Below are 25,176 nucleotides of genomic sequence, written 5' to 3'. Positions count from 1 at the left end.
TGGACCTACTGTCCCTGATGCTCTCCTGTCCTTTTTGATGTTTGGTAGAGCCTGTGATTAGAACTAACTGGTGTGTGTGGATTGTATTCTACTCACCCTTGAGTTCAGATCCCAGTCTTCGGAGACCCAGACATAAGGCACTTGACTAAGCTACACATCATGCACAAACACGCCCTCTGACTCGGTGAGATGTTCTCTTCCAGGCTCTAGAAATACCCTCCATACTGAGTGCTTCCCACTGCACAGCCCTTAGTCCAGTGTGTCATCACTATCTAGTTCCTCAGGTGATTCATCCGCTTCACTGTAAATTCTTCCAGGAAGAGGCCTCAGTCACATCTTATTTCATGTCTCTTTGTTTAACACAGTGCCTGGCACAGCTACTTTCAAAGTAACTGTTTATAAAAAAAAAAATGTATCACTGACACTGAAAGGGCCTATTGAGTGCCAATTAGGATAAAACCACACAAACAACAACAACAATAATTACTACACCAGATCATAATCAGTATTTGTTTTTAAAACCTTACCACTAAGGGGCAAGATCTTCAATAACTTCAAAGTTCTGAGGCAATATTTTTAAGCCTGGAATTCTGTAACTAGCCACAGTATCACTGAAAGTTTGGGAAGGAGTAAAGACATTTTTAGATATACAAAGAGTCCAGAAATGTACCATCCACAGATTCTCTCTGAAAAACATAAACAACAGTATATTTCTGAGAGAGGAAAATGAGTACAAGAGCTATAAGAAGCTTTGATGAGCAAAGACATTTGTAAAACATATTGTTAAGTCTTAATGAGAAGGCTGTAAAACAAGAATGCTCACCACAATCCAGAATTAAATTCCAGGAAATCTCAACATAAGCATACCAGGAAGAGTGGAGGGTGAGGAGAGGAAGAGAGGTGAGAAAGGAAACCTGAAGAGCACTGAGGTTCTTACTGTGCTTGGGAGAAAGACGTGGATACAAATCCACACTTAACATTCATTCACTCAGCACTCATTGAGCACCTGCTACTCTGCTGCATAACCTATAATGAGCACAAGGTATAGCGGTGATGGAAACAAATAATAATCCCTACCCTTTTGAAGGAGAGGGAGAAATACAATAAACATATAAGTAATTTATATTATGTGTAAAAAGGTGATAAGGGCTATGCAAAACACACACACAGAGTAGGGAAAGAGCTCAGGGATGCTGGTGATAGCGTGGGTTTGCAATTAAGGGCTCTTAGAAAAAGAGATGAAAGAGACATTGTTATAAAAATGTAAGTGAAACAGCTATACCTGTTGAGCAGGTGTATAAATGTCTTACATATGCGCTCAGCTTCGAGTGAGAGAAAACTAAAAAAAGTGTGGTTCAAGCAAGTAAAAGGTTTATTTACTAATTAAATAAGAAATCCCTGGATGGCATATTGGCCCAACAGTATCAATCAGAAGAAAGCTCTTTTTATGGTCCTCCTCCATCTTTAATATGACTTTCACCCTTTCATGGTGCAATAGCTTCTCTATCTCCAGAATTTCATCCAATGATCAGGCAATAAGATAAGAGTAAACGCCCAAAAGATATTCCAGTTGGATCTGCCTCTTATAAAAAACTGTTCACAGTGACTTTCACTTATGTTTCATTGCCCAGAACTGAATTACATGGCTTCCTCCAGCTGCAAGTCTATGAAAAGAAATAAAGTCAAGATTCTAAAACTAAGAAGGATGAATAGGCACTGAGGGTTTCCTGGGCAACCATGAGAGCAATAAAAATGTCTACCATCCAAACCATTAGAGGACAACAATGGCAACCAAAATGTAAACAATCCAACAAAAGACAAGGAACCCAAGGAAGAATCAACCAGAAATCATAAGAAGTAAATAACACCAATGTGAGATGGGAAAAACAAATCCAAACCTATCAGTAATCATAATAAATGAGATAAACCTATTGCAAGACATAGACTCTCAGACTTAATGTTTTTCAGGAAACAAAATAACAAAGGAAAGTTGACAACAAACAGGAAAAGAGATGGAGCAAATGCTTGATGCTGTTAACATCAAACAAAGTAGAACTCTAGTGGAAAAGTAGTAACAAGAATGAAGACCTTTTCACAGCAATAAAGTCACCAAGAAACACTGTTATGAACCTGTACGCACACACAATTTTTAAATACATATTGCAAAATGAAAGAACATCAAGGAGAATTAATAAATCTATAGTCAAAAGAGGGGCTTTTAAACATATATCTCTCAGAAACTGAAAGATAAAGTGGATGAGAAAAGTTATCAAAGGGGAAGAGAGGAAAAAAATAAAACCAGACAAAACCAGAGAGGGAAACAAACCATAACAGACTCTTAATCTCAGGAAACAAAGTGAGGGTTGCTGGAGTGGAGGGGTGTGGGAGGGATGGGGGGCTGGGTGATGGACACTGGGGAGGGTATGTGCTATGGTGAGTGCTGTGAATTGTGTAATACTAATGAATCATAGACCTGTACCCCTGAAACAAATAATACATTATATGTTAATTGAATTCAAATTTTAAAAAAAAGATAAAAAAATTTTTTTAAGTTATTGTAGCTGTAGAATATTTGCATAAAACAATGAATGAACTTGGCCTAATATAATTTTCTTAGACTGGGTTCCCCACAAATGTGGGAAAATGTGATTTATTGACGGAATGGTCTTCAGGAAGCAAGCTTCAAAGGGAGAGCAGGAAGCAAAACAGGAAAGGCGAAATTGCCAAGAGCACAGCTAAGGCTGTTCTTGGTCTCATGTGGTGAGAGAGGCAGCCTTGAAATGAAGACCCTACTGTAGAGCTGTCCCATGATGAGACAAGGAACCGAAAGAAGGCAGGGGAACTGTGATATAGGAAAGAGAATAAGAAGTGACCACTAAATGCAATGCAGGATTCTGGGCTGGATCCTGAAACAAGAAAAAAACATAAAAATAAAGGACATTCTTAGAGTAACTTGCAAATTTTAAATTAGGACTGTGAGTTAGATAGCAGAATTGTATCAAAATGAAATTTTCTAATTTTTGATAATTATACTAGAGTTATGGAAGAAAATGTCCCTGTTCTTAGGAGAAACACACTGGCATATTTAAGGGTAAAGGAACTTAACATCTGCAACTTAAAACTCTCAAATGGTTCAGGAAAATAATGTACACATACATAGAGAAAGAATAAGCACGAATGATAAGTGAGAAAAACAAACTACTTAGTAAAAGGTAGATGAGAGTTTATTATACTAACCTTGCAACTCTCCTAATAAATCTGAACTTATATCAAAATAAAAAGTCATACAAGAAAGAAACAAAATGGGTTTATCCCAGCAATACAAAAGTGGTCTAACACCGACAGTTCACCATATTAGAGTAAAAGAAAAATTCCCGTAATCATTTAAATTGAAGCAGAAAAAAAATCACTGGACAAATTTCAACTTTCATTCATGATAAAACCTCTCAAGCAAATTAAGAATTGATGGGAAATCCTTAAAAATTGATAAAGGTTACCTACCAAACTCTCATATTTTATATCATTATTTATTTAATGTTTCAAATCTATTTTAGTTATTCAGTAATGCTACAATTTAATGGGGAGCAGCATGCTTTTATTGAGCACAGAGACAAGCTTGGTTCTGTAACAGTTCAGTTACTGGTGGGATGATGACCATCCTCCCCTTCCCCTACATTACCCCCCACTTCTGGGTTGACTGCCGGCAGGGACAAGTTCCATTCGAGCCCACACAACAGCACAGAAAGTGGCTCTACATATTGCCTTTGCTTGTCTTTTCACTCTGTGGTGCTTTTTAAAAAGTTGATTGTAATATAAATAAATGTCTTGATTTTTTAATGGTTTACATTTTTTTTAATTTTGTTTAAGAAATCCCAAGATAATAAAAATGTTACATTGTCTTCTGGAAGCTTTTTGGATTTTCTTTTCACATCTTTTATCCATCTTCTTTTACATCTTCCATCGATCATGAACTAATTTTTGTATAGGGTATAGCAACTATTAGAAAACAATAACATTTAAAAATACCATTTATGATAGCAACAAAAATTTCAAATATCTAGTAATAAATCTAATGAAATATATTCAAGACCTCTATAGGAAACCTATAAAACCTTAGTAGGAGAAATTAAAGAAATAAAAATAAATGAAGAGATCCATGTTTATGAATAAGAAAGTGAAATATTATTCCTGAACTTCAAAAAATCTATCTATGAAAGACCCACAGCAAATATCATCCTCCATGGGAAAAAGCTTGCAGCCTTCCTGTTGAGATCAGGAACACGACAAGGATGCCCACTCTCACCACTCTTATTCAACATAGTATTAGAAGTCCTAGCAACAGCAATCAGACAACAAAGAGAAATAAAAGGTATCCAAATTGGCAATGAAGAAGTCAAACTCTCTCTCTTCGCAGATGACATGATTCTTTATATGGAAAACCCAAAAGACTCCACCCCCAAATTACTAGAACTCATACAGCAATTCAGCAACGTGGCAGGATACAAAGTCAATGTACAGAAATCAGTGGCTTTCTTATACACTAACAATGAAAATATAGAAAGGGTAATGAGAGAATCAATTCCATTTACTATAGCACCAAGAACCATAAGATACCTGGGAATCAACCTAACCAAAGAGGTAAAGGAACTGTACTCGAGGAACTACAGAACACTCCTGAAAGAAATTGAAGAAGACACAAAAAGATGGAAGACTATCCCATGCTCTTGGATCGGAAGAATAAACATTGTTAAAATGTCTATACTGCCTAGAGCAATCTATACTTTTAATGCCATTCTGATCAAAATACCACCAGTATTTTTCAAAGAGCTGGAGCAAATAATCCTAAAATTTGGATGGAATCAGAAGAGACCCCAAATCACTAAGGAAATGTTGAAAAACAAAAATATAACTGGGGGCATCACGTTACCTGATTTCAAGCTTTACTACAAAGCTGTGATCACCAAGACAGCATGGTGCTGGCATAAAAACAGACACATAGACCAGTGGAATAGAGTAGAGAGCCCAGATATGGACCCTCAACTCTACGGTCAAATAATCTTCGACAAAACAGGGAAAAAGATACAGTGGAAAAAAGACAGTCTCTTCAATAAATGGCGCTAGGAAAACTGGACAGCTATATGTAGAAGAATGAAACTCGACCATTCTCTTACACCGTACATAAAGATAAACTCAAAATGGATTAAAGACCTCAATGTGAGACAGGAATCCATCAGAATCCTAGAGGAGAACATAGGCAGTAATCTCTTCGATATCAGCCACAGCAACTTCTTTCAAGATATGTCTCCAAAGGCAAAGGAAACAAAAGCGAAAATGAACTTTTGGGACTTCATCAAGATCAAAAGCTTCTGCACAGCAAAGGAAACAGTCAACAAAATAAAGAGGCAACCCACGGAATGGGAGAAGATATTTGCAAATGACAGTACAGACAAAAGATTGATATCCAGGATCTATAAAGAACTCCTCAAACTCAACACACACAAAACAGATAAACATGTCAAAAAATGGGAAGAAGATATGAACAGACACTTCTCCAATGAAGACATACAAATGGCTATCAGACACATGAAAAAATGTTCATCATCACTAGCCATCAGGGAGATTCAAATTAAAACCACATTGAGATACCACCTTACACCAGTTAGAATGGCCAAAATTAGCAAGACAGGAAACAACATGTGTTGGAGAGGATGTGGAGAAAGGGGAACCTGCTTACACTGTTGGTGGGAATGCAAGTTGGTGCAGCCACTTTGGAAAACAGTGCAGAGATTCCTCAAGAAATTAAAAATAGAGCTTCCCTATGACTCTGCCATTGCACCACTGGGTATTTACCCCAAAGATACAGATGTAGTGAAAAGAAGGGCCATCTGTACCCCAATGTTTATAGCAGCAATGGCCACGGTCGCCAAACTGTGGAAAGAACCAAGATGCCCTTCAATGGACGAATGGATAAGGAAGATGTGGGCCATATACACTATGGAGTATTATGCCTCCATCAGAAAGGATGAATACCCAACTTTTGTAGCAACATGGACGGGACTGGAAGAGATTATGCTGAGTGAAATAAGTCAAGCAGAGAGAGTCAATTATCATATGGTTTCACTTATTTGTGGAGCATAACAAATAGCATGGAGGACAAGGGGAGATGGAAAGGAGAAGGGAGTTGAGGGAAATTGGAAGGGGAGGTGAACCACGAGAGACTATGGACTCTGAAAAACAATCTGAGGGTTTTGAAGGGGTGGGGGGGTGGGAGATTGGGGGAACCAGGTGGTGGGTATTAGAGAGGGCACGGATTGCATGGAGCACTGGGTGCGGTGCAAAAACAATGAATACTTGTTATGCTGAAAAGAAATAAAAAATTAAAAAGAAAAAGAAGAAAGTGAAATATTATTAAGATAGCAATCTCCTTCAAATTGATCTACAAATTTAAAACAAACCAATAAAAAAAATCCCAGTAAAATTATTTTGTGGAAATTAATAAGCTGACTCTAAATCTTATATGGAAATGCAAAGAACCTAGCATAGGTTGTATAATAAATGTATAATAAAAATTTATATAATAAAAAGTTATAGGGCTTATAGTACCATATACCAAGACATACCATAAAGCTGCAATAATTAAGATTGTTTAACACTGACAAAAATATATTTGCAACAATATGGATGGAACTAGAATGTATTATGCTATGCAAAATAAGTCAGTCAGAGAAAGACAAATACCATTTGACTTCACTTATATGTGGAATTTAAGAAACAAAATAGATAAACCTAGGGAAGGGAAGGAAAAATAAAATAAGATGAAAACAGAGAGGGAGGAAGTGCCTAGGTGGCTAGGTTGTTAAGCATCTGCTGCTCAGGTCGGGTCATGATCCCAGGGTCCTGGGCGGCATCAGGCTCCCTGCTCGATAGGAAGCCTGCTTCTCCCTCTCCACCCTCCCCTTGCTTGTATTCCCTCTCTTGCTGTGTGTGTCTCTCTCTGTGTAAAATAAATAAATAAAAATCTAAAAAAAAAAAAAAAAGGACAGGGAGGGAGGCAAACCATAAGAGACTCTTAACTCTAGGAAACAAGCTGAGGATTGCTGGAGGGGAGATGGGTAGAGGGGTGGGGCAACCGGGTGATGGGCATTAAGGAGGGCACATAATGTAATTAACACTGGGTATTACATGCAACTGATGAATAGCTAATTTCTACCCCTGAAACTAATAATACAGTATATGTTAACTACATTGAATTTAAGTAAAAAAATTTTTTAAAGACAGATAAACAGATTAATGGGACAGAAAAGAGTCCAGAAACAGGCTCACACATATACAGTCATCTGATTTAAGAAAAAGACACCATGCAATTAAGTGGGGGAAAGGATAGTTTCTTCAATAAATAGGAAAAATACACCATACATAAAAATTAATTTGAAATGTACCATAGACCTGAATATGAAAGAAAAGGTAATAAAAGTTCTAGAACACCAGAAAATATCTACATGACTTTGGGGTAGGCAAAGGTTTCTTAAACTAGGACTCAAAAGGCACCAACCAAAGAAGATTGATAAAATGAACTTCAAGAAAATTAAGAGCTGTTAATCAAAAGACACCATTAAAATAGTAAAAGGGTAAGCCACAGACTAGGAGAAAATATCTATAACACATATATTTGATATAGGACTCATATCTAGAATGTATAAAGAACTGCTACGTATTAATAGGAAAAAAAACAAACAACCCAGTTAAAATTGAGCAAGAGTTATTAAGACATTTCACGGAAGAAGTTACCAAAACAGCCAATAAACATACGAAAAGATGCTCAACAACCTTGGTGATCATAGAAACATAAATTAAAATGATATTGAGATACCACTGTATACCAGTTTGGCTAAAATTAAAAACTCTGACAATACCAAGTGTTAGTGAGAACATAGGGCAACTGGAAATCTCCTACATTGCTGGGATAATATAAACCTGGCACAACCACTCTGGAAAACTGTTTCGTACTGCAAAACATACATATACCCTATTCTAGCAATTTCACTCCTGGAACACATACTCCAAACAAATGAGTGATTATGTCCACCAAAAGATATGTACAAGAATCAGCATTAATCATCATAGTAAAAACTGTAACAAACTCAAATGTCCATCAATAGGAGAATAAATAAATTGTGGTACATCCATAGAGGGAAATACTCCATAACACACAAGAAAGTGAACCACCGCTACTTAGATTATGTATAAATCTCACTAAGATTATGTTGAGTGGGAAAAAAAAAAAAAGCCAGACATGCTGATTCCATTTATATGAAATTCAAAATCAGACTAAATGAATCTATAGTGACAGCGATCAGAGTAGTGGTTACCTTTGTGGGGAACTGACAGTAGAGGTACCAGGGAGCTTGCTGAGATATTGGAAATGTTCTATATCTTGATCTGAGTGATGGCGGTTACATGGATGTATATATATGCAAATATTTCAACAAACTGCACACCTCAAATTTGCTTACTGCATGTAAATTATACCTTAATTAACAAAATAAGCTGCTAACTATTAAAAAATTATAATGAGTTTTGTAACATTAAAACAAAGGTGGGATTTAGAAACTAGGAGGTAGAGGAAGGCTGTGGAAGAACACACCCCCACCTTCTGCCCTGTTTAGCTCAGAGCAATGGCAGGTCCAACTGTTACTATCTGGGGCTGAAGGCCATTTCCCTGTAGGAAGTCCCAAAGGGCCTCTTCTACATTATTTCTCAAGTTCACAAAATTTGGGTGGGTCCCTTCTGTCAGAATTAGACAACCTGCAGATGGTGATCAGCCAAAGAACTGTGTAAATATCCAGCCCACCTGACAGACAACAAACTATAGTGACAGAATCATACAGCAGGGCCTCCAGGAACCCAAGCAGGGGGCATGTACCACAGATGCAGAGTAGGCAAAATCAGGAAGGACACTAGATGCTTCTACCAGCCACAGGGGCCTGCCAAAGGTTCAAGATAGTTTCTAAGATAAGACCAGCCGCATAAAAGATCCAGATTCCAACTTTCAAGTTCCCTAATGACCCTGACACAAACAACTGAAGAACAATTATTGTTATGTTCCTTCTCCTCCCTGCTCAAGGCCATGACCAACCCTTAGGGAAAAGGTTGAGTCCAAGCCTCTGCCCATCTATAATCAATCCATTTGCCCCACAACAGAGAGTGCTCTTGCTGTACAGGACCCTGGCTGTGAGCCAACTGCAGCATCCAGGCCATATGGGGGATCCCAGGAGAAGCTTAAGCCAGGAGGACACTGGAACTCTGGCAAGCCGCCTTCGAGAAAAGGCTCATGATAAGCTGGAGCCTCTTACCAGTTGCAGGATGGATGTGCAGAGGTGCAGGCAGCGACGAAGCAGCCGCAGAGCCTTGTGGTTCTCCTTGGCTAGAGCCCGTTGCAGGTCCAGCAGCTCGTAGCATCGATCTCGGTCTTGGGGGAGCCAGGGTACAGAGCGCAGCTCCTGCAGAAGCCTGGGATAAAGGGCTAAACTGGTCAGAGCCAGCATCTCCGCTCTCTTCCCTTGAACACCTTTGACCTCTTTCTAGCCCAGTTCACCTCAGAATAAGCAAAGGTCTAGAAAGATTATACTATTCCTGGTGACCTCCAGGGACAGCTTCCTCTAGAGAGCTCTTTGGAAGAATTCAAGCTAAGGAAGTTGCTGGCTGGGGAATTCTTTGGGAAAGGCCTGGGGTGTGTGCAAATGTTTATACTAAGTGACCTTTCTGCTAGGAGACGGTCAAATGATCCCAAGGTGTGATTTAAGAGGAGAGACTACAGAGGCTTCTTCCTTGGAATAGGGAAAGCTAAGGGCCCTAAATGTCTAGATGAACAGATGAGTTTTAGAATCAAAAGTGACAAACTTCCAACTTCTCCATGGGCTGACTATCCCTAAGAAAATTTGCCTCCACTATCCACTACCCTCCCCCACACCCCGAGAACTCTACATCTCTAAAAATACCTGAAGAAGAAGAAAGACCCCAACAAGAAGAGGATGATCATAATGAGTGTCATTTTGTTTGGTACCTATTAAGAGGCATTGAACATGGTATTTTATATTTACAATCTCACTTAATTCTCACTATAGCTGTGTAATAGAAATCTTCATCCCTAGTTTTCATATCAGGAAATGAGGCTCAAAGGGGAAAGTCGGTATTCAGGATTTAAATTCAGATCTGTCCAGCCTCCAAGCCCTTATGTTTTTAATTATACCACGATTAGGCCAGACTGGAGGATCCCCAGAGCAAAGGTTGCAAACTGGTAGGCTGTGGGTCAAATTCAGACTGAAAATGTTTTCATATGTTCCAATAAGAGTTGGCCAGCCCACTGTTTAAATAAAAATTCGAGTTAAATAGGTAAAATTGCAACACTTTAAAACAAAATGCATATTTCCAGGAAATCCTGAAAAAAAAAAAAAGGCAGTTGGCATGCTGTACCCATCTTCCCAGTGTTAACAGTCAGCTGGAATTGAGTAGTGACTGTCCTATTTAGATGTAGTCTCTAGACTGCATTTCCCACACTCCCTAATGTCTTGTACCTAACCCACTACATTTCTTCCATAGCTCCTGCTCAGCCCCTGTAGACGTTTGAGCTTGCAACTTCTATCACAGAAGATAATTAGAAGTGGCCAAGGAGTGCAGGAAAAGTGAAAAAAAAAAAAAAACAGTACTGGGAATAAGTCTCCCCCTCAAAAAAATAATCCAGAAGATAACCCCCTCAAAAAAAAGAATCCAAAAGATACCATGGAAAGAGCAGAGAATTTGCATTCAAACACCTAAGGTATATCCCCAGATCCGGTAGTTAATACTTGTATAATCTGGGCAACGTGATGTAGGAATATACAATTACATGAAGATATGCTCAGAATACATTACTCAGAAAAAAACCTGGTTACTTAATATGTCAAGTATGACCACATTTGTATAGATGATAGAAAAAAAGATTAGCAGGATTTGCAACAAAATGTCTGTTGTGGTTAGATATGTGGTTAGTTATGTGATTAGGATCAAAGGCTTTTTTTTTTTTTTTACTTCGTGCTTTTTTGTATTTTCCAAAATTTCTACAAGGGACATGTTAATACTTTTTGTAAAAATAATTTTAAGACATCCATTGACGGTGTATTTTGAAGACCATACCTGCTAATATGCAGAAGCCCAGCTCCAAAGTGGGGCACAGCCAAGAGTAGATGCTTCCCGAGGAAAGTACGGCACCGATGCAGCCGCTGTAATGTCACACTCCTCTGCCAACTACAGATCAGAGGGCAGTGACATGCTATAGCTCCCTGCAACCCTTGTCCCCACATCCCATACCAGCATCACCTACCGGGCCAAGGCCTTGTATAAGAGGCAATATTTGAAGAATGGAATGAACTGAAGCTGCTGCCAGAGGACAGAGTGGCGGTGCCAGGTCCCCAGTGTCATTGTCTCACTGCCCTCCACCGGATGTACGTGCAGGACACCAAAGGGAGAGAAGATGTAGTGCTCAGGGTTCACCTTCTTTGGTGGCACCACCATCAGGTTATAGGGCCTTTAAAAAAAGAGCTCTGATCAGCAAGAGCCCTGGGAACTTGTGCAGGTTTCAGGAAGGGACCAAAGAAGGACGGAAAGGGGAAGCATGGAGGCAGGGATAAAGACAGAGGAGAGCCGGAAGAGGGGAAAGGGAATAGAATGATGTTCAAACTAAAAAAAGGAAACATATATTTTTAAAAGATTTTATTTTATTTATTTGAAAGAGAGAGAGTACATGAGAGAGAGGATGAGCAGGGAGAGAGGCAGAGGGTGCAGCAGACTCCCCATTGAGCAAGGACCCCCCCCCCCAACACGGGGCTCGGTCCTGCGGTAATGACCTGAGCTGAAAGCAGACACTTAACTGACTGACTGAGCCACTTAAGGAAACAAATATTAGGGGCACCTGGATGGCACAGTTGGTTAAGTGCCCGATTCTTGGTTTTAGCTCAGGTCAGCCCCAGTGTTGAGCCCCAGCGTTGAGCCCTAGTGTGGGCTTCTTGCTCAGTGTGGTCTGCTTGAGTTTCTCTCTCCCTCCCTCTGCCCCACCCCCGGGCAATCACACGTGTGCACGCTTTCTCTTTATCTCTCTCTCAAATAAATAAATAAATCTTAAAAAAAAAAAAAGAATAAATGGAAGCCAAAGATAGAGGAGAAAAACAAAAAGGGCACCTAGCCAGTTCTAAGGAGTTCATATCTCTAGATCCAGATACTTTACATCTTATCAAATCTAAGATGCCATCAGTTCTAAGATGCAGCATTCTTTTTTAATGTAACACTGAAATTTAAAATGCTGCCAGCATGATACTCCACCAATCTGTAAGATGCATCACAATTTCAGATATGTTAAAATGTGAAAAAAAGTACATATTAGAAATGGTAAAATATGTATCTCTAGATACTGAAATAACATGCAGAGATCACTAGAGGGTGCTGTTTGAAGTAACTGAGAATGGGGAAAAACGGGGCAACTAGAAGACTAGACACACACAAATCAAGAGGACTTCACCCCAGAGACCCAGACAAGTACCTCCAGAGCCATCTTAACATCCTACTCAGTTCTCTTACTTCAGTGTAATGCACCTACATCCCACACTAAGTGGCATTTATATGCAGCTATACAATAGTTGTATCTAGTTGCAGGAGACTCATTAGCATACTGCTATGTTTCCACACATTCAATAAAGCATTTATCAATTTTTATTTTGTAGTTTTATCTTCATAACTTGGAACCAATAATATTTTTAAGCATTAAGTGTATTTCAGAGTCCTTTAAAAGCTATTATGTCTCAAGTCTTATGCCTATCATGCCTACGAGATAAAACGGCCCTCCTCTCTCTATTCTCTTAGCCTTTTAGAATACATTATTAAGTAAATGACTTAAGAGAATTTAGATTCAGAGGAGCCCGGGTGGCTCAGTCAGTTAAGTGTCCAACTCTTGATTTTGGCTCAGGTCATGATCTCAAGTTGTGAGATTGAGCCCTGCATCAGGCTCCCCTGCTTAGCATGGAGTCCACCTGAGGATTCTTTCCCTCTCCCTTGCCCCTCCTCAAGCTCATGCTCCCTTGTGTGCTCTCTCTCTCTCAAAATAAATAAATATAATCTTAAAAAAAAAAAGAGCACTTAGATAGATACCAGAATAAACTCACCTAATCAAGTCATATAAAAGCCTTGTTTCCTTTCTGACAAAGTGACTAGATTTTCCCAAGTACTCTTTCCCCCAAACTATTTCTTCTGAAGCAAAGAGGAGTTATAACTTTGTCCAAGGTAGTTCAGGGAAAAATGCAGGACTTAAAACCAAATCTACCTGACTCAAGCCACCCCTCTTAACCACTGGGCTGCTTACTTCCCACAGTATAGCCTCCTATCACAACTGATCCCAGGCTTTCCCAAGGGATCCTTCCCCTATGACCTTCTTCTTCTTCTTCTTTTTTTTTTTAATTGTAAAGATCTCTCTCTTTTTTTTTAAAGATTTTATTTATTTATCTGACAGAGAAAGAGATCACAAGCAGGCAGAGCAGCAGACAGAGAAAGAGGGGGAAGCAGGTTCCCCACTGAGCAGAGAGCCTGTTGCTGGGCTCAATCCAGAACCCTGAGATCATGTCCTGAGCGGAAGACAGAGGCTCAACCCACTGAGCCACCCAGGCTCCCCACTCTATGACCTTCTTAATGAACACTACTCTTTCTTTTTTCCTTTTTTAAAGTTGGTTTTCTTCCTCTTCTTTTTATTTATGATTTTACAGAGTTAGTTAAACCATTTATCAAGTTTCCCTTCTGTCTAAGTACTGTGATTGGAGCTGAGGACATAGAAATAACTACTACATAGTCCTTGTCCTCAAAGGGCTCAGACCAGTTAGAGTATTAAGTGATGCTAGAGAGTATTCATCTGCTTCAAAAAAATCTCAAACTCTATGCCTTAATGAAACACAGCAAGTTCTATACTGAACTCATCATTTACTGCCTCTAAATATAGATCACTCATTCATTCATTCATTCATTCAACAAATGTTACTGAGTCTCGTCTCTATGCCAAACTGTTCTAAACCCTCAGGATACATTGTTAAACTCAACAAACAAAAGTCCCTGCCCTGAAAGAGCTCTCATTATACTGGAGAGGAAAAATGATAAATATAATAAATGAGAGGGCAAAAAAAGCACAGGCAAAGGAAGTTGGCAGTGCCAGTGGAGGGCAGAGGGTAAAGATATGACAGTTGAGTGAAGGCTCTAAGAAAGTAAAGGAATAAATTCCTTTCTGAGTATGAATCAACATCTAGGACAAATACCAACATAACGTTGTATCTTAAATATATTGGAATTAGGAGGCCGGGGGTGGCTCAGTCAGCTAAGTGTAAGCTAAGTCAGCTCAGGTCATGATCTCAGGGTCCTGGATGGAGCCCTGAATCGGGCTCCATCCCAGGAGGGAGGATGGAGCTCAGCAGGCAGCCTGCTTCTCCCTCTCCCTCTGCCCCTCCATTTGTACTCTCACTCTCTCTCTCTGTCAAATAAATAAATAAATAAATATATATATACACACACACATACTTAAAGATTTTATTATATACATACATATATGTACATATGTATGTATATAATAAATGTATGTATGCATATAAGAATTAAAATTTTTAAATGTAATAAAAAATCTAGGACAAATACAAGAAAAATTGGACAAATTCAAACACATTGAAAAAAATCCTGTTACATGACAAATAAAATGAAACAATGAATGCCAAGGTTCTACTTTTACTAATAGTGCAACTGGAAATTTGGAACTAACACTCTCACTTGAGGACAACTAGAAAAAGGCAAAATACGTGGATAAAATATTAAAATCATCTGTATGAACACAACAGAGAACTCAACACTAAAGGCCCTGGGCTCTGGGTTGGGACCCTGGTGACATTATAGGTTGAAGCAGAAAACACGTCCCTCCTGGATGTGGGCCCCAAGCTGCAATCTCTGATCTTTGGCTGTCTGCGCCTGTCCAAAGCTCAGCTCCCATTTTCAGTCTTTCAGGAACAGATAGTAAAGCTGACAGAAAATTGCTGATACTGGAATTGACAGGCATCTCTCATTAGGGAAAAGCATCACCAAATGATAAAGTCAATTCACTGGGATTCCTTCTTTGGCAGATGTTGGTCCTATAATTACCAACTGCCTTTTTAGTTCTCTTTAGTTCTCTTGCTCATGGTTTCTTGTCTCTCTCTGTGTCTAATTATCTTTGATTGTGCTGCTTCTCTGATTATGATGGAGCTGATAGTTTAATGTTTTAAGCCTATAATTTTCTTTTGTGTAAGTTCTCCACCACAGCCAGTAAGCACCCCATCCCACACTGTCATCGTCACTACCATTACCTCCAGTCTGTCAAGTGTGGTGGCCACTGGGTATCAGTAGGTAGTTCATCACAGCCACAAGTGATAATTTAATCATGATGCCACTACATGTCATGGATTACTAGTATCCTACATCCCATTAGCACGGAGCTCAGTACTGTTCAAGGCCAAGGACATTAAGAAACCAATCCCAGAATCCCATATATGAGGCTCATTTCCTTTCATGAGATCAGTAAAGGTCCAATCAGGGAAACAGAACCATACTGGACATTTCAACAAAGTGAATTTAATAGAGAGCATGTTTTTTTTTTTTAAAAGGTGTCAAAGAAATGAAAAGCAGAAAGGGAACACTAAGATAGCACAGATACAATAACCACAGGGATGGATACCATCCCTAGAACTAGAGGAACAAAGGGAAGGTGGTACCAAAGGAGTCTGGAGGAGGGGCCATGTAGTCAAGATGCAGAACTCTGATGGGAAGGTGCCCCCCAGCTGAGAATCATGAAGAAGCCAATTTAGAAGGTTCCTGCTGCTGCCAGGGTGAAGGACCAATACTGACAGAAAGAGCAAGTGAGGGAAAGAGAAATACCCATATCCAGTCTTGCTGGATCTTGCTATCCAGTCTCCTTCTAGAACCCCTATTAATCAAACCTAACAGGTGGCCAGCTGAAAAAGGAGGAATTTGCAGAGTCTCAGCCCCAGTATCTCAAAGCAGAGAGAGGAGAGATTTAGAGCCAAAAGACAATTGCTTAGCAACTGGCACAATGCTCTCAGTGAAACGTGTTAATGAACTGATCAATAAATGTATGGATGATACAGATCATTAGTGCTACATAAGCTCAGGAGAAGAACAGCAGTGTATGCAGGAAATAACGCTTTCTGGGAGGATAAGTGACATACGACTGAAGAGCATGGACTTTTGAGTTAAGACAGACCTAGGTTTGTTTGTTTCTACCACTTACTATGTGACAAATTACTTAACCTCTTTATGCACCAGGGCACTTATCTCATATATGGAAATAATAATAGCACCCACCTGGTAGGTGAAGGATAAATAACATACATCATGTGTTTATTAGCACAATGCCTGGAAAAACTTAATTAACAGTAATTATTATTTCTGGGAAGAGATGGGACTTGAATCAGGCTTTTAAAAATATGTAAATTTTAGAGGTAATAGAGGAAAATGAACACCTCCTGAGTCTTGTGGAAGGAGGAGACTTGTTTTTATAGCCCCAGGGATAAAATTAGGACCAGAAAGTAGAAGTTTTTAAAAAAGCAGATTTTGCTTCAGTCTAAGGAACAGAATACCTTGGCAAACTCAAAGCTTCCACTCACTGTAAAGATTCAAACACCTGATTCCTGCACTGGAGTTGAAAGGGATAACCATTAAATTCCCTTCTGAGGCTGTGACCAAATGTTTCTATTATCTTAGGACAGAATAAAGAATATAGAACCAAAAGTAGAAGAGGACAACTAAGACCAACGGCTCTGAGAGCAAAGGGGAAAAAAAGGAGAGGTGCAGAATGGAAAGGAGGAGGCTGAGAAGCAAAGAGGGAGGGAAACTGGAAGACGGAGTAGAAGCAGCGAGAGAGGAGGAAGGACAGGAGAAGAGTGGGTATGGAGAGGAGCTGGGGGAAGACAGCATGGGCAGAAACCAGGGAGTTGGACAGAGTAGAAGGGGTCAGCATACAGGCTCTTACCTGAAGTACCGGCTGGGAGCTACATTTAGGTAGAGGAAGTGGATCTTCTTCAGGTATTTTTCTGTCTTCAGAATGTTCATCACCTGGCTACCCAGGAGGGAAGTCTGAGGTGAGAATCTAGTCTTCTTACCAGGAACTTCTGAACCAAGCTGAGGCCTATACAATAAAAAACCAGGAGAAAAGAGACAGAGCAGGAGGTCAGGTTGCCCCTGTTAGGCAGTGAAAGAAGGTGCTGGATCAGGCCTTCGAGGATGTGAGGTGGTGCTGCTGGAGCCTTTCTACCTTTCTACCAGCCAAACCCAAAGGTGTTCACATACCGAGCAAATATAGTCAAACAGCTATATTCACACAGACTTATGTATGAACAACCCCTCCCTTTTTGATGCATGAATAATCATTCTGGACCTACTGTGATTACTATGAAGTCAGTATTACATAATAAAAGTAATGGGAATACTTTGTTTTCCCAACTCATCAACTTGTAAGCCCACAGTCCTGGATTTCTCCTCCATGGCAACCTTCCTAAGCTTCTAGATCTATCTTTGCCCGCATTATGCCTGTTTCCAACTCGGCATGATCTCCTTGCCTGTGACTCTTGCTCTTCCCCCATCACCACCCAACTTCTAGTTTCACAGCCTTTCATTTCTGGCCAGGATCCAATAGTGCATCCTTCAACCCCTTCAAGCCCGCACCCGTGTTCTCAATCTTCTCACCTTTCCAGAACACCAGCCAACAAAATTGATATGAAAATTAATTATCCAAGACACCAAAAACTGATCACTTGGACTAATAATTTTGGCTGGAGTGACCTCAGAACATGAGACTAACACAAAAAATCTGAATAATTAAACTTAGACTTAATCTGCCAAGTATACTAACCTCATTAACTGACCCAAACCTAGATCAACATCACAAGCTACCCTAGGGATAACAGTGCAATCCTATTCTAAAGTTTCATATCAAGAATAGGGTTTGTGGGCACCTGAGTGACTCAGTTGTTTAAGTGACTGCCTTCGGCTCAGGTCATGATCCTGGAGTCCTGGATCAAGTCCTGCATCGGGCTCACAGATCCATGAGGAGTCTGCTTCTCCCTCTGACCTTCTCCCCTCTCATGCTCTCTCTTACTCTCTCTCAAATAAATAAACAAAATCTTAAAAAAAAAAAAAAAGAATAGTGTTTGTAACTTTGATGTTGGACCAGAACATCTTAATGGTGTAACAGCTATTAAAGCTTTATTTCCTCAATAATTAAAGTCCTATATGATCTAAATTGGTTCAGAAGATTGCAGAACCAGAAATATTAGCTCCTCTATGGATTCCTGGTATCTGATCTCAACTGTGGGCTCACTCTGCTCTGATATCTTCACATAAGTTCTCAGGCAGCTCCCTCTTTCAGACTCCTCAGCTGCTATTCCACAGGCCTCCACCTACCCCCATGCCTACCCCTGCCAGATCCCTGTCCCATCCCCTTCTCTGCCTTTTTCTCTGCCCAGAGAAAACTGGGGCTCTTGGCTATGAAGTAACTTCCTCTAGTTCAGCTGCCTTCCCACACATTTATCTGCACAGACTCCCATCCTAGTCCCATCCTAATCAACCTGAGAGGAAGCAATGTCCTTTCTTCCCTGCAAGACTAGTTTCTTCATTTGTGCTGTGGACCCTTGACTGCTTCTTTGTGTTTCAGTCTCTTCCTTTTCTTACCATTAGCCCATATTTAGTCATTCACTGTACAAATATTTATTAAATGCCCACTTCTCAAGATCTCTCCATCTTTGTAAGAGTCCTATCCAGACACCTATCAGACCAAGACTTCATGAAAGAATAGTAAAATGTGATTTCTACTTTCTTATCTCCTATTTGCTCTTGAATGCACTAAAATCTGGCTTCCTCCTCACAAAAACTCCCTTGAAATAAACCATTCTCACCAACCTCCTGAAAGGAGCAATGAGAGCCAGACTGGGAAAATAATCAGCCCTCAAGGGGCCAGGATATCCAAACTGGCAGGGTAGGAAGAGACTATGGAAGAATGAAAGTCCCATTTGGCAGTGCTGCCAATTCTAATCTGCTCTGGGGCTGGCTTAGCTCACATAGACAGGAGTGGGAAGGCTCCTCACACACACTGCCCCCTAGGAGCACCCTGAGGGAAGGACCTGTGCCTGAAATCTGGCACCCAGTTCTGGGGAGGCCCAGAGGCAAGGCTCAGAGATTACGAATGAGTAAGAAAAAGAACTAAGGAAACTTCTAGCACCATCTGAGATAGAATGGATACTCTGGAAACTCAAGCTGTTTTCTGAAGCTTTGGCTTCCTTATAGCTGACTTTTGATTTTCGTGGATTTCTGCATTGCCCAATGTGGATGAACACTAAGACCACTCAGTTTATTAGCAGACAAAAAGGAAGAGAGAAGCAGCTTCGACCAGCATTGCTTGGGATCCAGCTAATGCCTATAATCAATAGGGATCTGGCTCTAGACATCCAAGTGACCCTACAGGCACCTGTGAACTGGCTTCTTTCTCTCCTCTGCTCAAAGCCCCAATCTGGGCCCCTCACTTACTTAGTCTCTTTTCTTCCAACAGGTTCCTCTGCTGCGTCATCAGTGCCCCTGCTTTCATATTGTACAGGGATGTCTGTCGCCAGTGCCAAGGGCAGGAGGCTAAGGCCATCTAGCCACCAGGCCTCTTTCAGGGCCACATGAGCACCAACAATGCCCAGGCTGTGCTGCAGCTCAGGAAGTGTCAGTGGTCGCAGCCATGTAGCCAACTCCTCCCCTACCTGCTGCCCACCCCACCGGGCTTGCACAAAAGGGCAGGCTGGGCGTGGCGGCCCATGGTGGAACTTCTGTTTCAGGGGACAGCACTTGACATGGGAGGTACCCTCTAACAAAGAGGTATCTGGGGGAAAGGCCTGCTCTATGGCATCTAGCAGGTCCAGCTGGAACTGGGATTGGACCCAGGGGGCCCAGTTGGACAGCTGCTCGAGGAAGGGCAGTAAATCAAGGCGACCAACAAATAGTGCACGATATGGGGGCAGCAGACGTAGCACAGCATGCAGGTAGCGCCAAGCTGCAGGGCTGCCATCCTGCAGCACAGCTGAGAACAAAGATTGGAGCTCTGCCACCAAGAGCTCCAGCGCTGTGGGGCACTGTGACTGGGTCACTGCCTTCAGGAACTGCCTCTGTTTCCTGTGATGGTCCCGGGGCTGCTCTTCTGCCTCTGGAACACAGACAGAGTGCTGAGATTCAAGGTCCTCAGATGATGAGTCTTCAGGAGACGGACCTGTCTTCTGCTCTGAGACCAAGAGGAGCTGGGCATTCAACTGCTGTCGGACTGACCTCGCCCACTGATCAGGCTCCGATTGCCAGTTCCAGGCTCCTGGCTGCTGGATCTCACCTGCTTGGCCCAGCCCAGGAGAGGAGCAAGAGAAAGGGCTTAGGCTCTGGGCCACGGATGGTCAGAGTCTAAGGAGGCTGGAGGAAGGGGGAAGGGAGGGAGTGAGGACAGGGAAATGGATGGAGCTGCAGGCAGAGCCAGAATAGCAGAAGACAACTCTCCCTACAGCTTCCCCAAAGCCTCTGGTAAGAAACAGGCCCAAGACATAGGCAGGGGCCTTCTTTGCACAAAAATTCCTTCCCAGCACCCAGGATACAGTCCCCCTCACCTGGCCCAAGGGGTACAGGAAGCAATGGAAGGGAAGAGAAACTGATGTGCTGGTGAGGTTCCATTCCAATTGCCTGTTGGAGAAATTGGTGAACCGGGACTTGGGTCCCATGCACAGGCTCACACTACTCACAGCTGCCCACACAGAGAGACTGGCACACATAGGAGTGATCACTCACAGAGACAAGCTGACACACACCTGTAGAGGGCTCACTCAGAGAACCTTAGTAAGAGCAAGGAACTACCACTGGAAGTGGAATCTGGCAATGGCCTAAAAGGGAGAGACAGGTCGTCACTCAGAGGCAGCAAAGCCCCAGTCCTATCTGCCCATGGGCTGTGGGGGCTGTTGAGGGCAGAAAGCACAGAGAACTACTTGGTCGGGATGAGGTTGGGGGTAGTGTGTAGAGGGAAAAGTGGCAAAGGACCAAGCTGGGAGGAGGAGGAGGATGAGGAGGAAGAGTGGGAGGAATGGGAGGAGGAAAAAGAGGAGGGAGAAAGGGAAGGGGAGGAAGAGAGGGGGGCGTGGGGGAGGTACAGAGAAGGCCCATGGGAATGTGAGAAGAGGGGACCTTTCTGGAGGCAGTGTCGAGGATGGTCTGAGGGCAAAGGAAAGTGGTTTGCAAGCTGTGGACTCACCCGCAGCTCATCCCTTTCCAGCTGTTAGAACGGTTACACGGTCCCAAGAGGCCCGAGCCACTCCCCCCTCCCCAGAACACCCGTGGAACAGCCGAGGAGCCGCAAAGGGGAGGAGTCAGCATCCGTGTTGCGCCAGGGTGGCACAGGGCGGGGTGAGGAGTTAGGAGGAAGGCTGGGAAAGGCTTCTTTCAGCCCAGGTCTAACCTGCCGGATGCCCACATAGCTTGGGGATAGCCGATCAGTCTGGCTGGGTATGAAAATGAGTGACACGCTTGATTTGGGGAAGTAGCAACCCTGAGGGTATCGTGGGAAGGTGTAATCCATGTGCCTATCTATCTATTCACTGAGCATCTAAGCTAGCGCCAGGTACCAAGAAGCTGTGTCATTGGGACCCTACCCAAACACCATCCACATATCCACCAACCTCACCTCACCAACCCTCTCAAGAAAACCCATTATAAGACAAAACCTTTGATCATAGGAAGCCCAAAATCGAGGGTGGGAAGGTCTGAATGATGAAAGAGAAAGAAAGAAGGAAAAGAAAGGAAAAGAATGAAATTCAGTGTATGATAGAGCCTCACCTCTGCTTTGCAATCCAGATTTGTACATCCATCTGCCATTATTGGCTCTACTTGGAAATCTGATAAATATCTCAAACCTAAAATCTTAAAATGTCCAAACCAGCCTCCTAACTATCACCCCTCTTGCCAGGGCAAAAGAAATCTGCTTTCACTGCCTTCCCCAAAATAATAAGCCCATTTTTTCCAGTTACTTGGGTCAAAGCCTTGAAGTCACCTTTGATTTTCTCTCTCCCTCCCTCTCTTCCCACTTCACTCTACATGCCTTGTTGAATCCTCTAGCAAATTCTATTGGCTATAGCTTCAAAATCTATCCAGAATCCAACTATTTCTCACCACCTTAAGTGCTACAACCTTAGCCTATGTCACTATCTGTTCTCACTTGGATTATTCCATAGCCTTCTTAGCTGGACTCCCTCCTTTTTTTTTTTTTTTTAAAGATTTTATTTATTTATTTGATAGAGAGACAGATCACAAGTAGGCAGAGAGGCAGGCAGAGAGAGAGAGGGAAGCATGTTCCCTGCTGAGCAGAGAGCCCGATGTGGGACTCAATCCCAGGACTCTGGGATCATGACCTGAGCTGAAGGCAGAGGCTTTAACCCACTGAGCCACCCAGATGCCCCTGGACTCCCTCCTTCCACCCTTACCCCTACTATCTGGGTTGTTTTGTTTTGTTTTGTTTTGTTTCCAGAGCAGCCAGTGACTTTTTTCAAATACAGGCAGCTCTTGTCACTCCTCTAATGCATTACCATTGCATTCCCTGAGGTGAAAGCCAAAGCCCTCCATGGTCTCCACATTTCTGTAGATGAGCTCCTGGTTACCTTTGGGACCTTCTCTTCTACTCTCTCATTATTCATGCCACTGAAGCTGTGCTTGGATCACACCAAGCATGCTCCCACCCCAGAGCCTATGTACATCTCCACTGTGTACCAATTAGGACATGTACAAGTCTTCTGTGCCTGTGTAACAAATTACCATAAACTAAGCAGCTTAAAGACAAACACCCATTTAGTATGTCACAGTTCTGTAGGTTGATCTCCAGCCTGGCTTGGTTGGGTTCTCTGCTCAGGGTATCATAAACCTGAAATCAAGATGTTGGCTGAGCTGATAAAGGCAAGGGAAGCAAGGGCAAAAATGAACTATTGGGACTTCATCAAGATAAAAAGCTTTTGCACAGCAAAGGAAACAGTTAACAAAACCAAAAGACAACTGACAGAATGGGAGAAGATATTTGAAAATGACATATCAGATAAAGGGCTAGTACCCAAAATCTATAAAGAACTTATCAAATTCAACAGCCAAAGAACAAATAATCCAATCAAGAAGTGGGCAGAGGACATGAACAGACATTTCTGCAAAGACATCCAGATGGCCAACAGACACATGAAAAATTGCTCCACATCACTTGACATCAGGGAAATACAAATCAAAACCACAATGAGATACCACCTTACACTGGTCAGAATGGCTAAAATTAACAAATCAGGAAATGACAGATGCTGGCAAGGATGCGGAGAGAGGAGAACACTCCTACACTCTTGGTGGGAATGCAAGCTGGTGCAACCACTCTGGAAAACAGCATGGAGGTTCCTCAAAAAGTTGAAAATAGAGCTACCCTATGACCCAGCAATTGCACTACTGGGTATTTACCCTAAAGATACAAATGTAGTGATCTGAAGGGGCACGTACACCCGAATGTTTATAGCAGCAATGTCCACAATAGCCAAACTATGGAAAGAACCTAGATGTCCATCAACAGATAAATGGATAAAGAAGATGTGGTATAAATACAATGGAATACTATGCAGCCATAAAAGTAATGAAATCTTGCCATTTGCAACTATGTGGATGGAACTAGATGTAGTATTATGCTTAGTGAAATAAGTCAATCAGAGAAAGACAACTATCATATAATCCCCCTGATATGAGGAAATGGAGATGCAACGTAGGGGGTTTGGGGGGTAGGAAAAAGAATAAATGAAACAAGATGGGATTGGGAGGGAGACAAACCATAAGAGATTCTTAATCTCACAAAACAAACTGACGGTTGCCAGGTGGAGGGGGGGTAGGGAGAGGGTGGTGGTGTTATGGACATTTGGGAGCAGCACCATATGTGCTATGGTGAGTGCTGTGAAGTGTGTAAACCTGGCGATTCACAGACCAGTACCCCTGGGGCTAATAATACATTATATGTTAATAAAGAAAAAAAGAAAAACTGTGAAATTTCAAAAAAAAAAAAAAGATGTTGGCTGAGTGGAGCTCTCATCTGGAGGCTCTGGGGAGAAATCCCCTTCCAAGCTTATTTTTTTTTTTTAAGATTTTATTTATTTATTTGACAGACAGAGATCACAAGTAGGCAGAGAGGTAGGCACAGAGAGAGAGTAAGGGAAGCAGGCTCCCTGCTGAGCAGAGAGCCCGACATGGGGCTCGATCCCAGGACCCTGAGACCATGACCCGAGCTGAAGGCAGAGGCTTAACCCACTGAGCCACCTAGGCACCCCCAAGCTCATTCTTGTTGACAGGATTCAGATCATTGCTGTTGTAGGACTAGGTCCTGGCTCCCTTCCTGGTCATCAGCTGGGGCCATACTCAGGTCCTAGAAGATACCCACCTTCTTTGCCATATGGCCTATTCATCTTAAGGCCAGCAACAGTGCCTAAAGCCCTTCTCAAGCTTGGAATCTTTCCGCATCCAGCCAGAGAAATCTCCTTGCTTTTAAAAAGTTCATGTAGACTAACAGAACAGAATAGAGAGCCCAGAAATGGACCCTCAACTGTATGGTCAACTAATCTTTGACAAAGCAGGAAAGAAGGTCCAATGGAAAAAAGACAGTCTCTTCAACAAATGGTGTTGGGAAAATTGGACAGCCATATGCAGAAGAATGAAACTGGACTATTTCCTTACACCACCCAAAAAAATAGACTCAAAATAGATGAGAGACCTCAATGTGAGAAAGGAATCCATCAAAATCCTTGAGGAGAACACAGGCAGCAACCTCTTCAACCAGAACCACAGCAACTTCTACCTAGACACATCGCCAAAGGCAAGGGAAGCAAGGCCAAAAATGAACTATTGGGACTTCATCAAGATCAAAAGCTTTTGCACAGCAAAGGAAATAGCTAACAAACCCAAAAGACAATTGACAGAATGGGAGAGATATTCACAAATGAAATATCAGATAAAGGGCTAGTATCCAAAATCTATAAAGAACTTATCAACACACACAAGAATATT

The 25,176-nt window shown here is 41.8% G+C and overlaps 1 protein-coding gene across 9 annotated transcripts in view; it reads right to left on the bottom strand.

The window, feature by feature from the left end:
* The window catches only part of DNHD1 (dynein heavy chain domain 1), a 76,898-nt gene extending 55,496 nt beyond the window's left edge, over positions 1–21,402 (bottom strand). For 2 of the 9 annotated variants that reach the window (XM_032853332.1, XM_032853331.1), the window contains exons 1-8: positions 21,365–21,402; positions 20,928–20,999; positions 20,730–20,802; positions 19,627–20,461; positions 17,078–17,233; positions 11,360–11,563; positions 11,173–11,283; positions 9,354–9,510 (exon numbers count right to left, since the gene is read on the bottom strand). In XM_032853332.1, the coding sequence (XP_032709223.1) occupies positions 9,354–9,510; positions 11,173–11,283; positions 11,360–11,563; positions 17,078–17,233; positions 19,627–20,461; positions 20,730–20,793 (1,527 nt within the window). In that variant the 5' untranslated portion in view covers positions 20,794–20,802; positions 20,928–20,999; positions 21,365–21,402. Of the gene's footprint in view, positions 1–96; positions 106–527; positions 726–9,353; positions 9,511–11,172; positions 11,284–11,359; positions 11,564–17,077; positions 17,234–19,626; positions 20,462–20,729; positions 20,803–20,927; positions 21,000–21,364 lie in introns of those variants that run through there. The other 7 variants (XM_032853333.1, XM_032853334.1, XM_032853340.1 and 4 more) reach the window with 7 other exon arrangements.
* Positions 21,403–25,176: the final 3,774 nt, after the last annotated feature.

This window comes from Lontra canadensis, unplaced genomic scaffold (genome assembly GCF_010015895.1).
Source record: "Lontra canadensis isolate GAN:19392208 unplaced genomic scaffold, GSC_riverotter_1.0 scaffold7, whole genome shotgun sequence".
NCBI classification, from domain to species: Eukaryota; Metazoa; Chordata; class Mammalia; order Carnivora; family Mustelidae; genus Lontra; species Lontra canadensis.
This window is presented reverse-complemented; position numbering and strand designations above follow the sequence as displayed.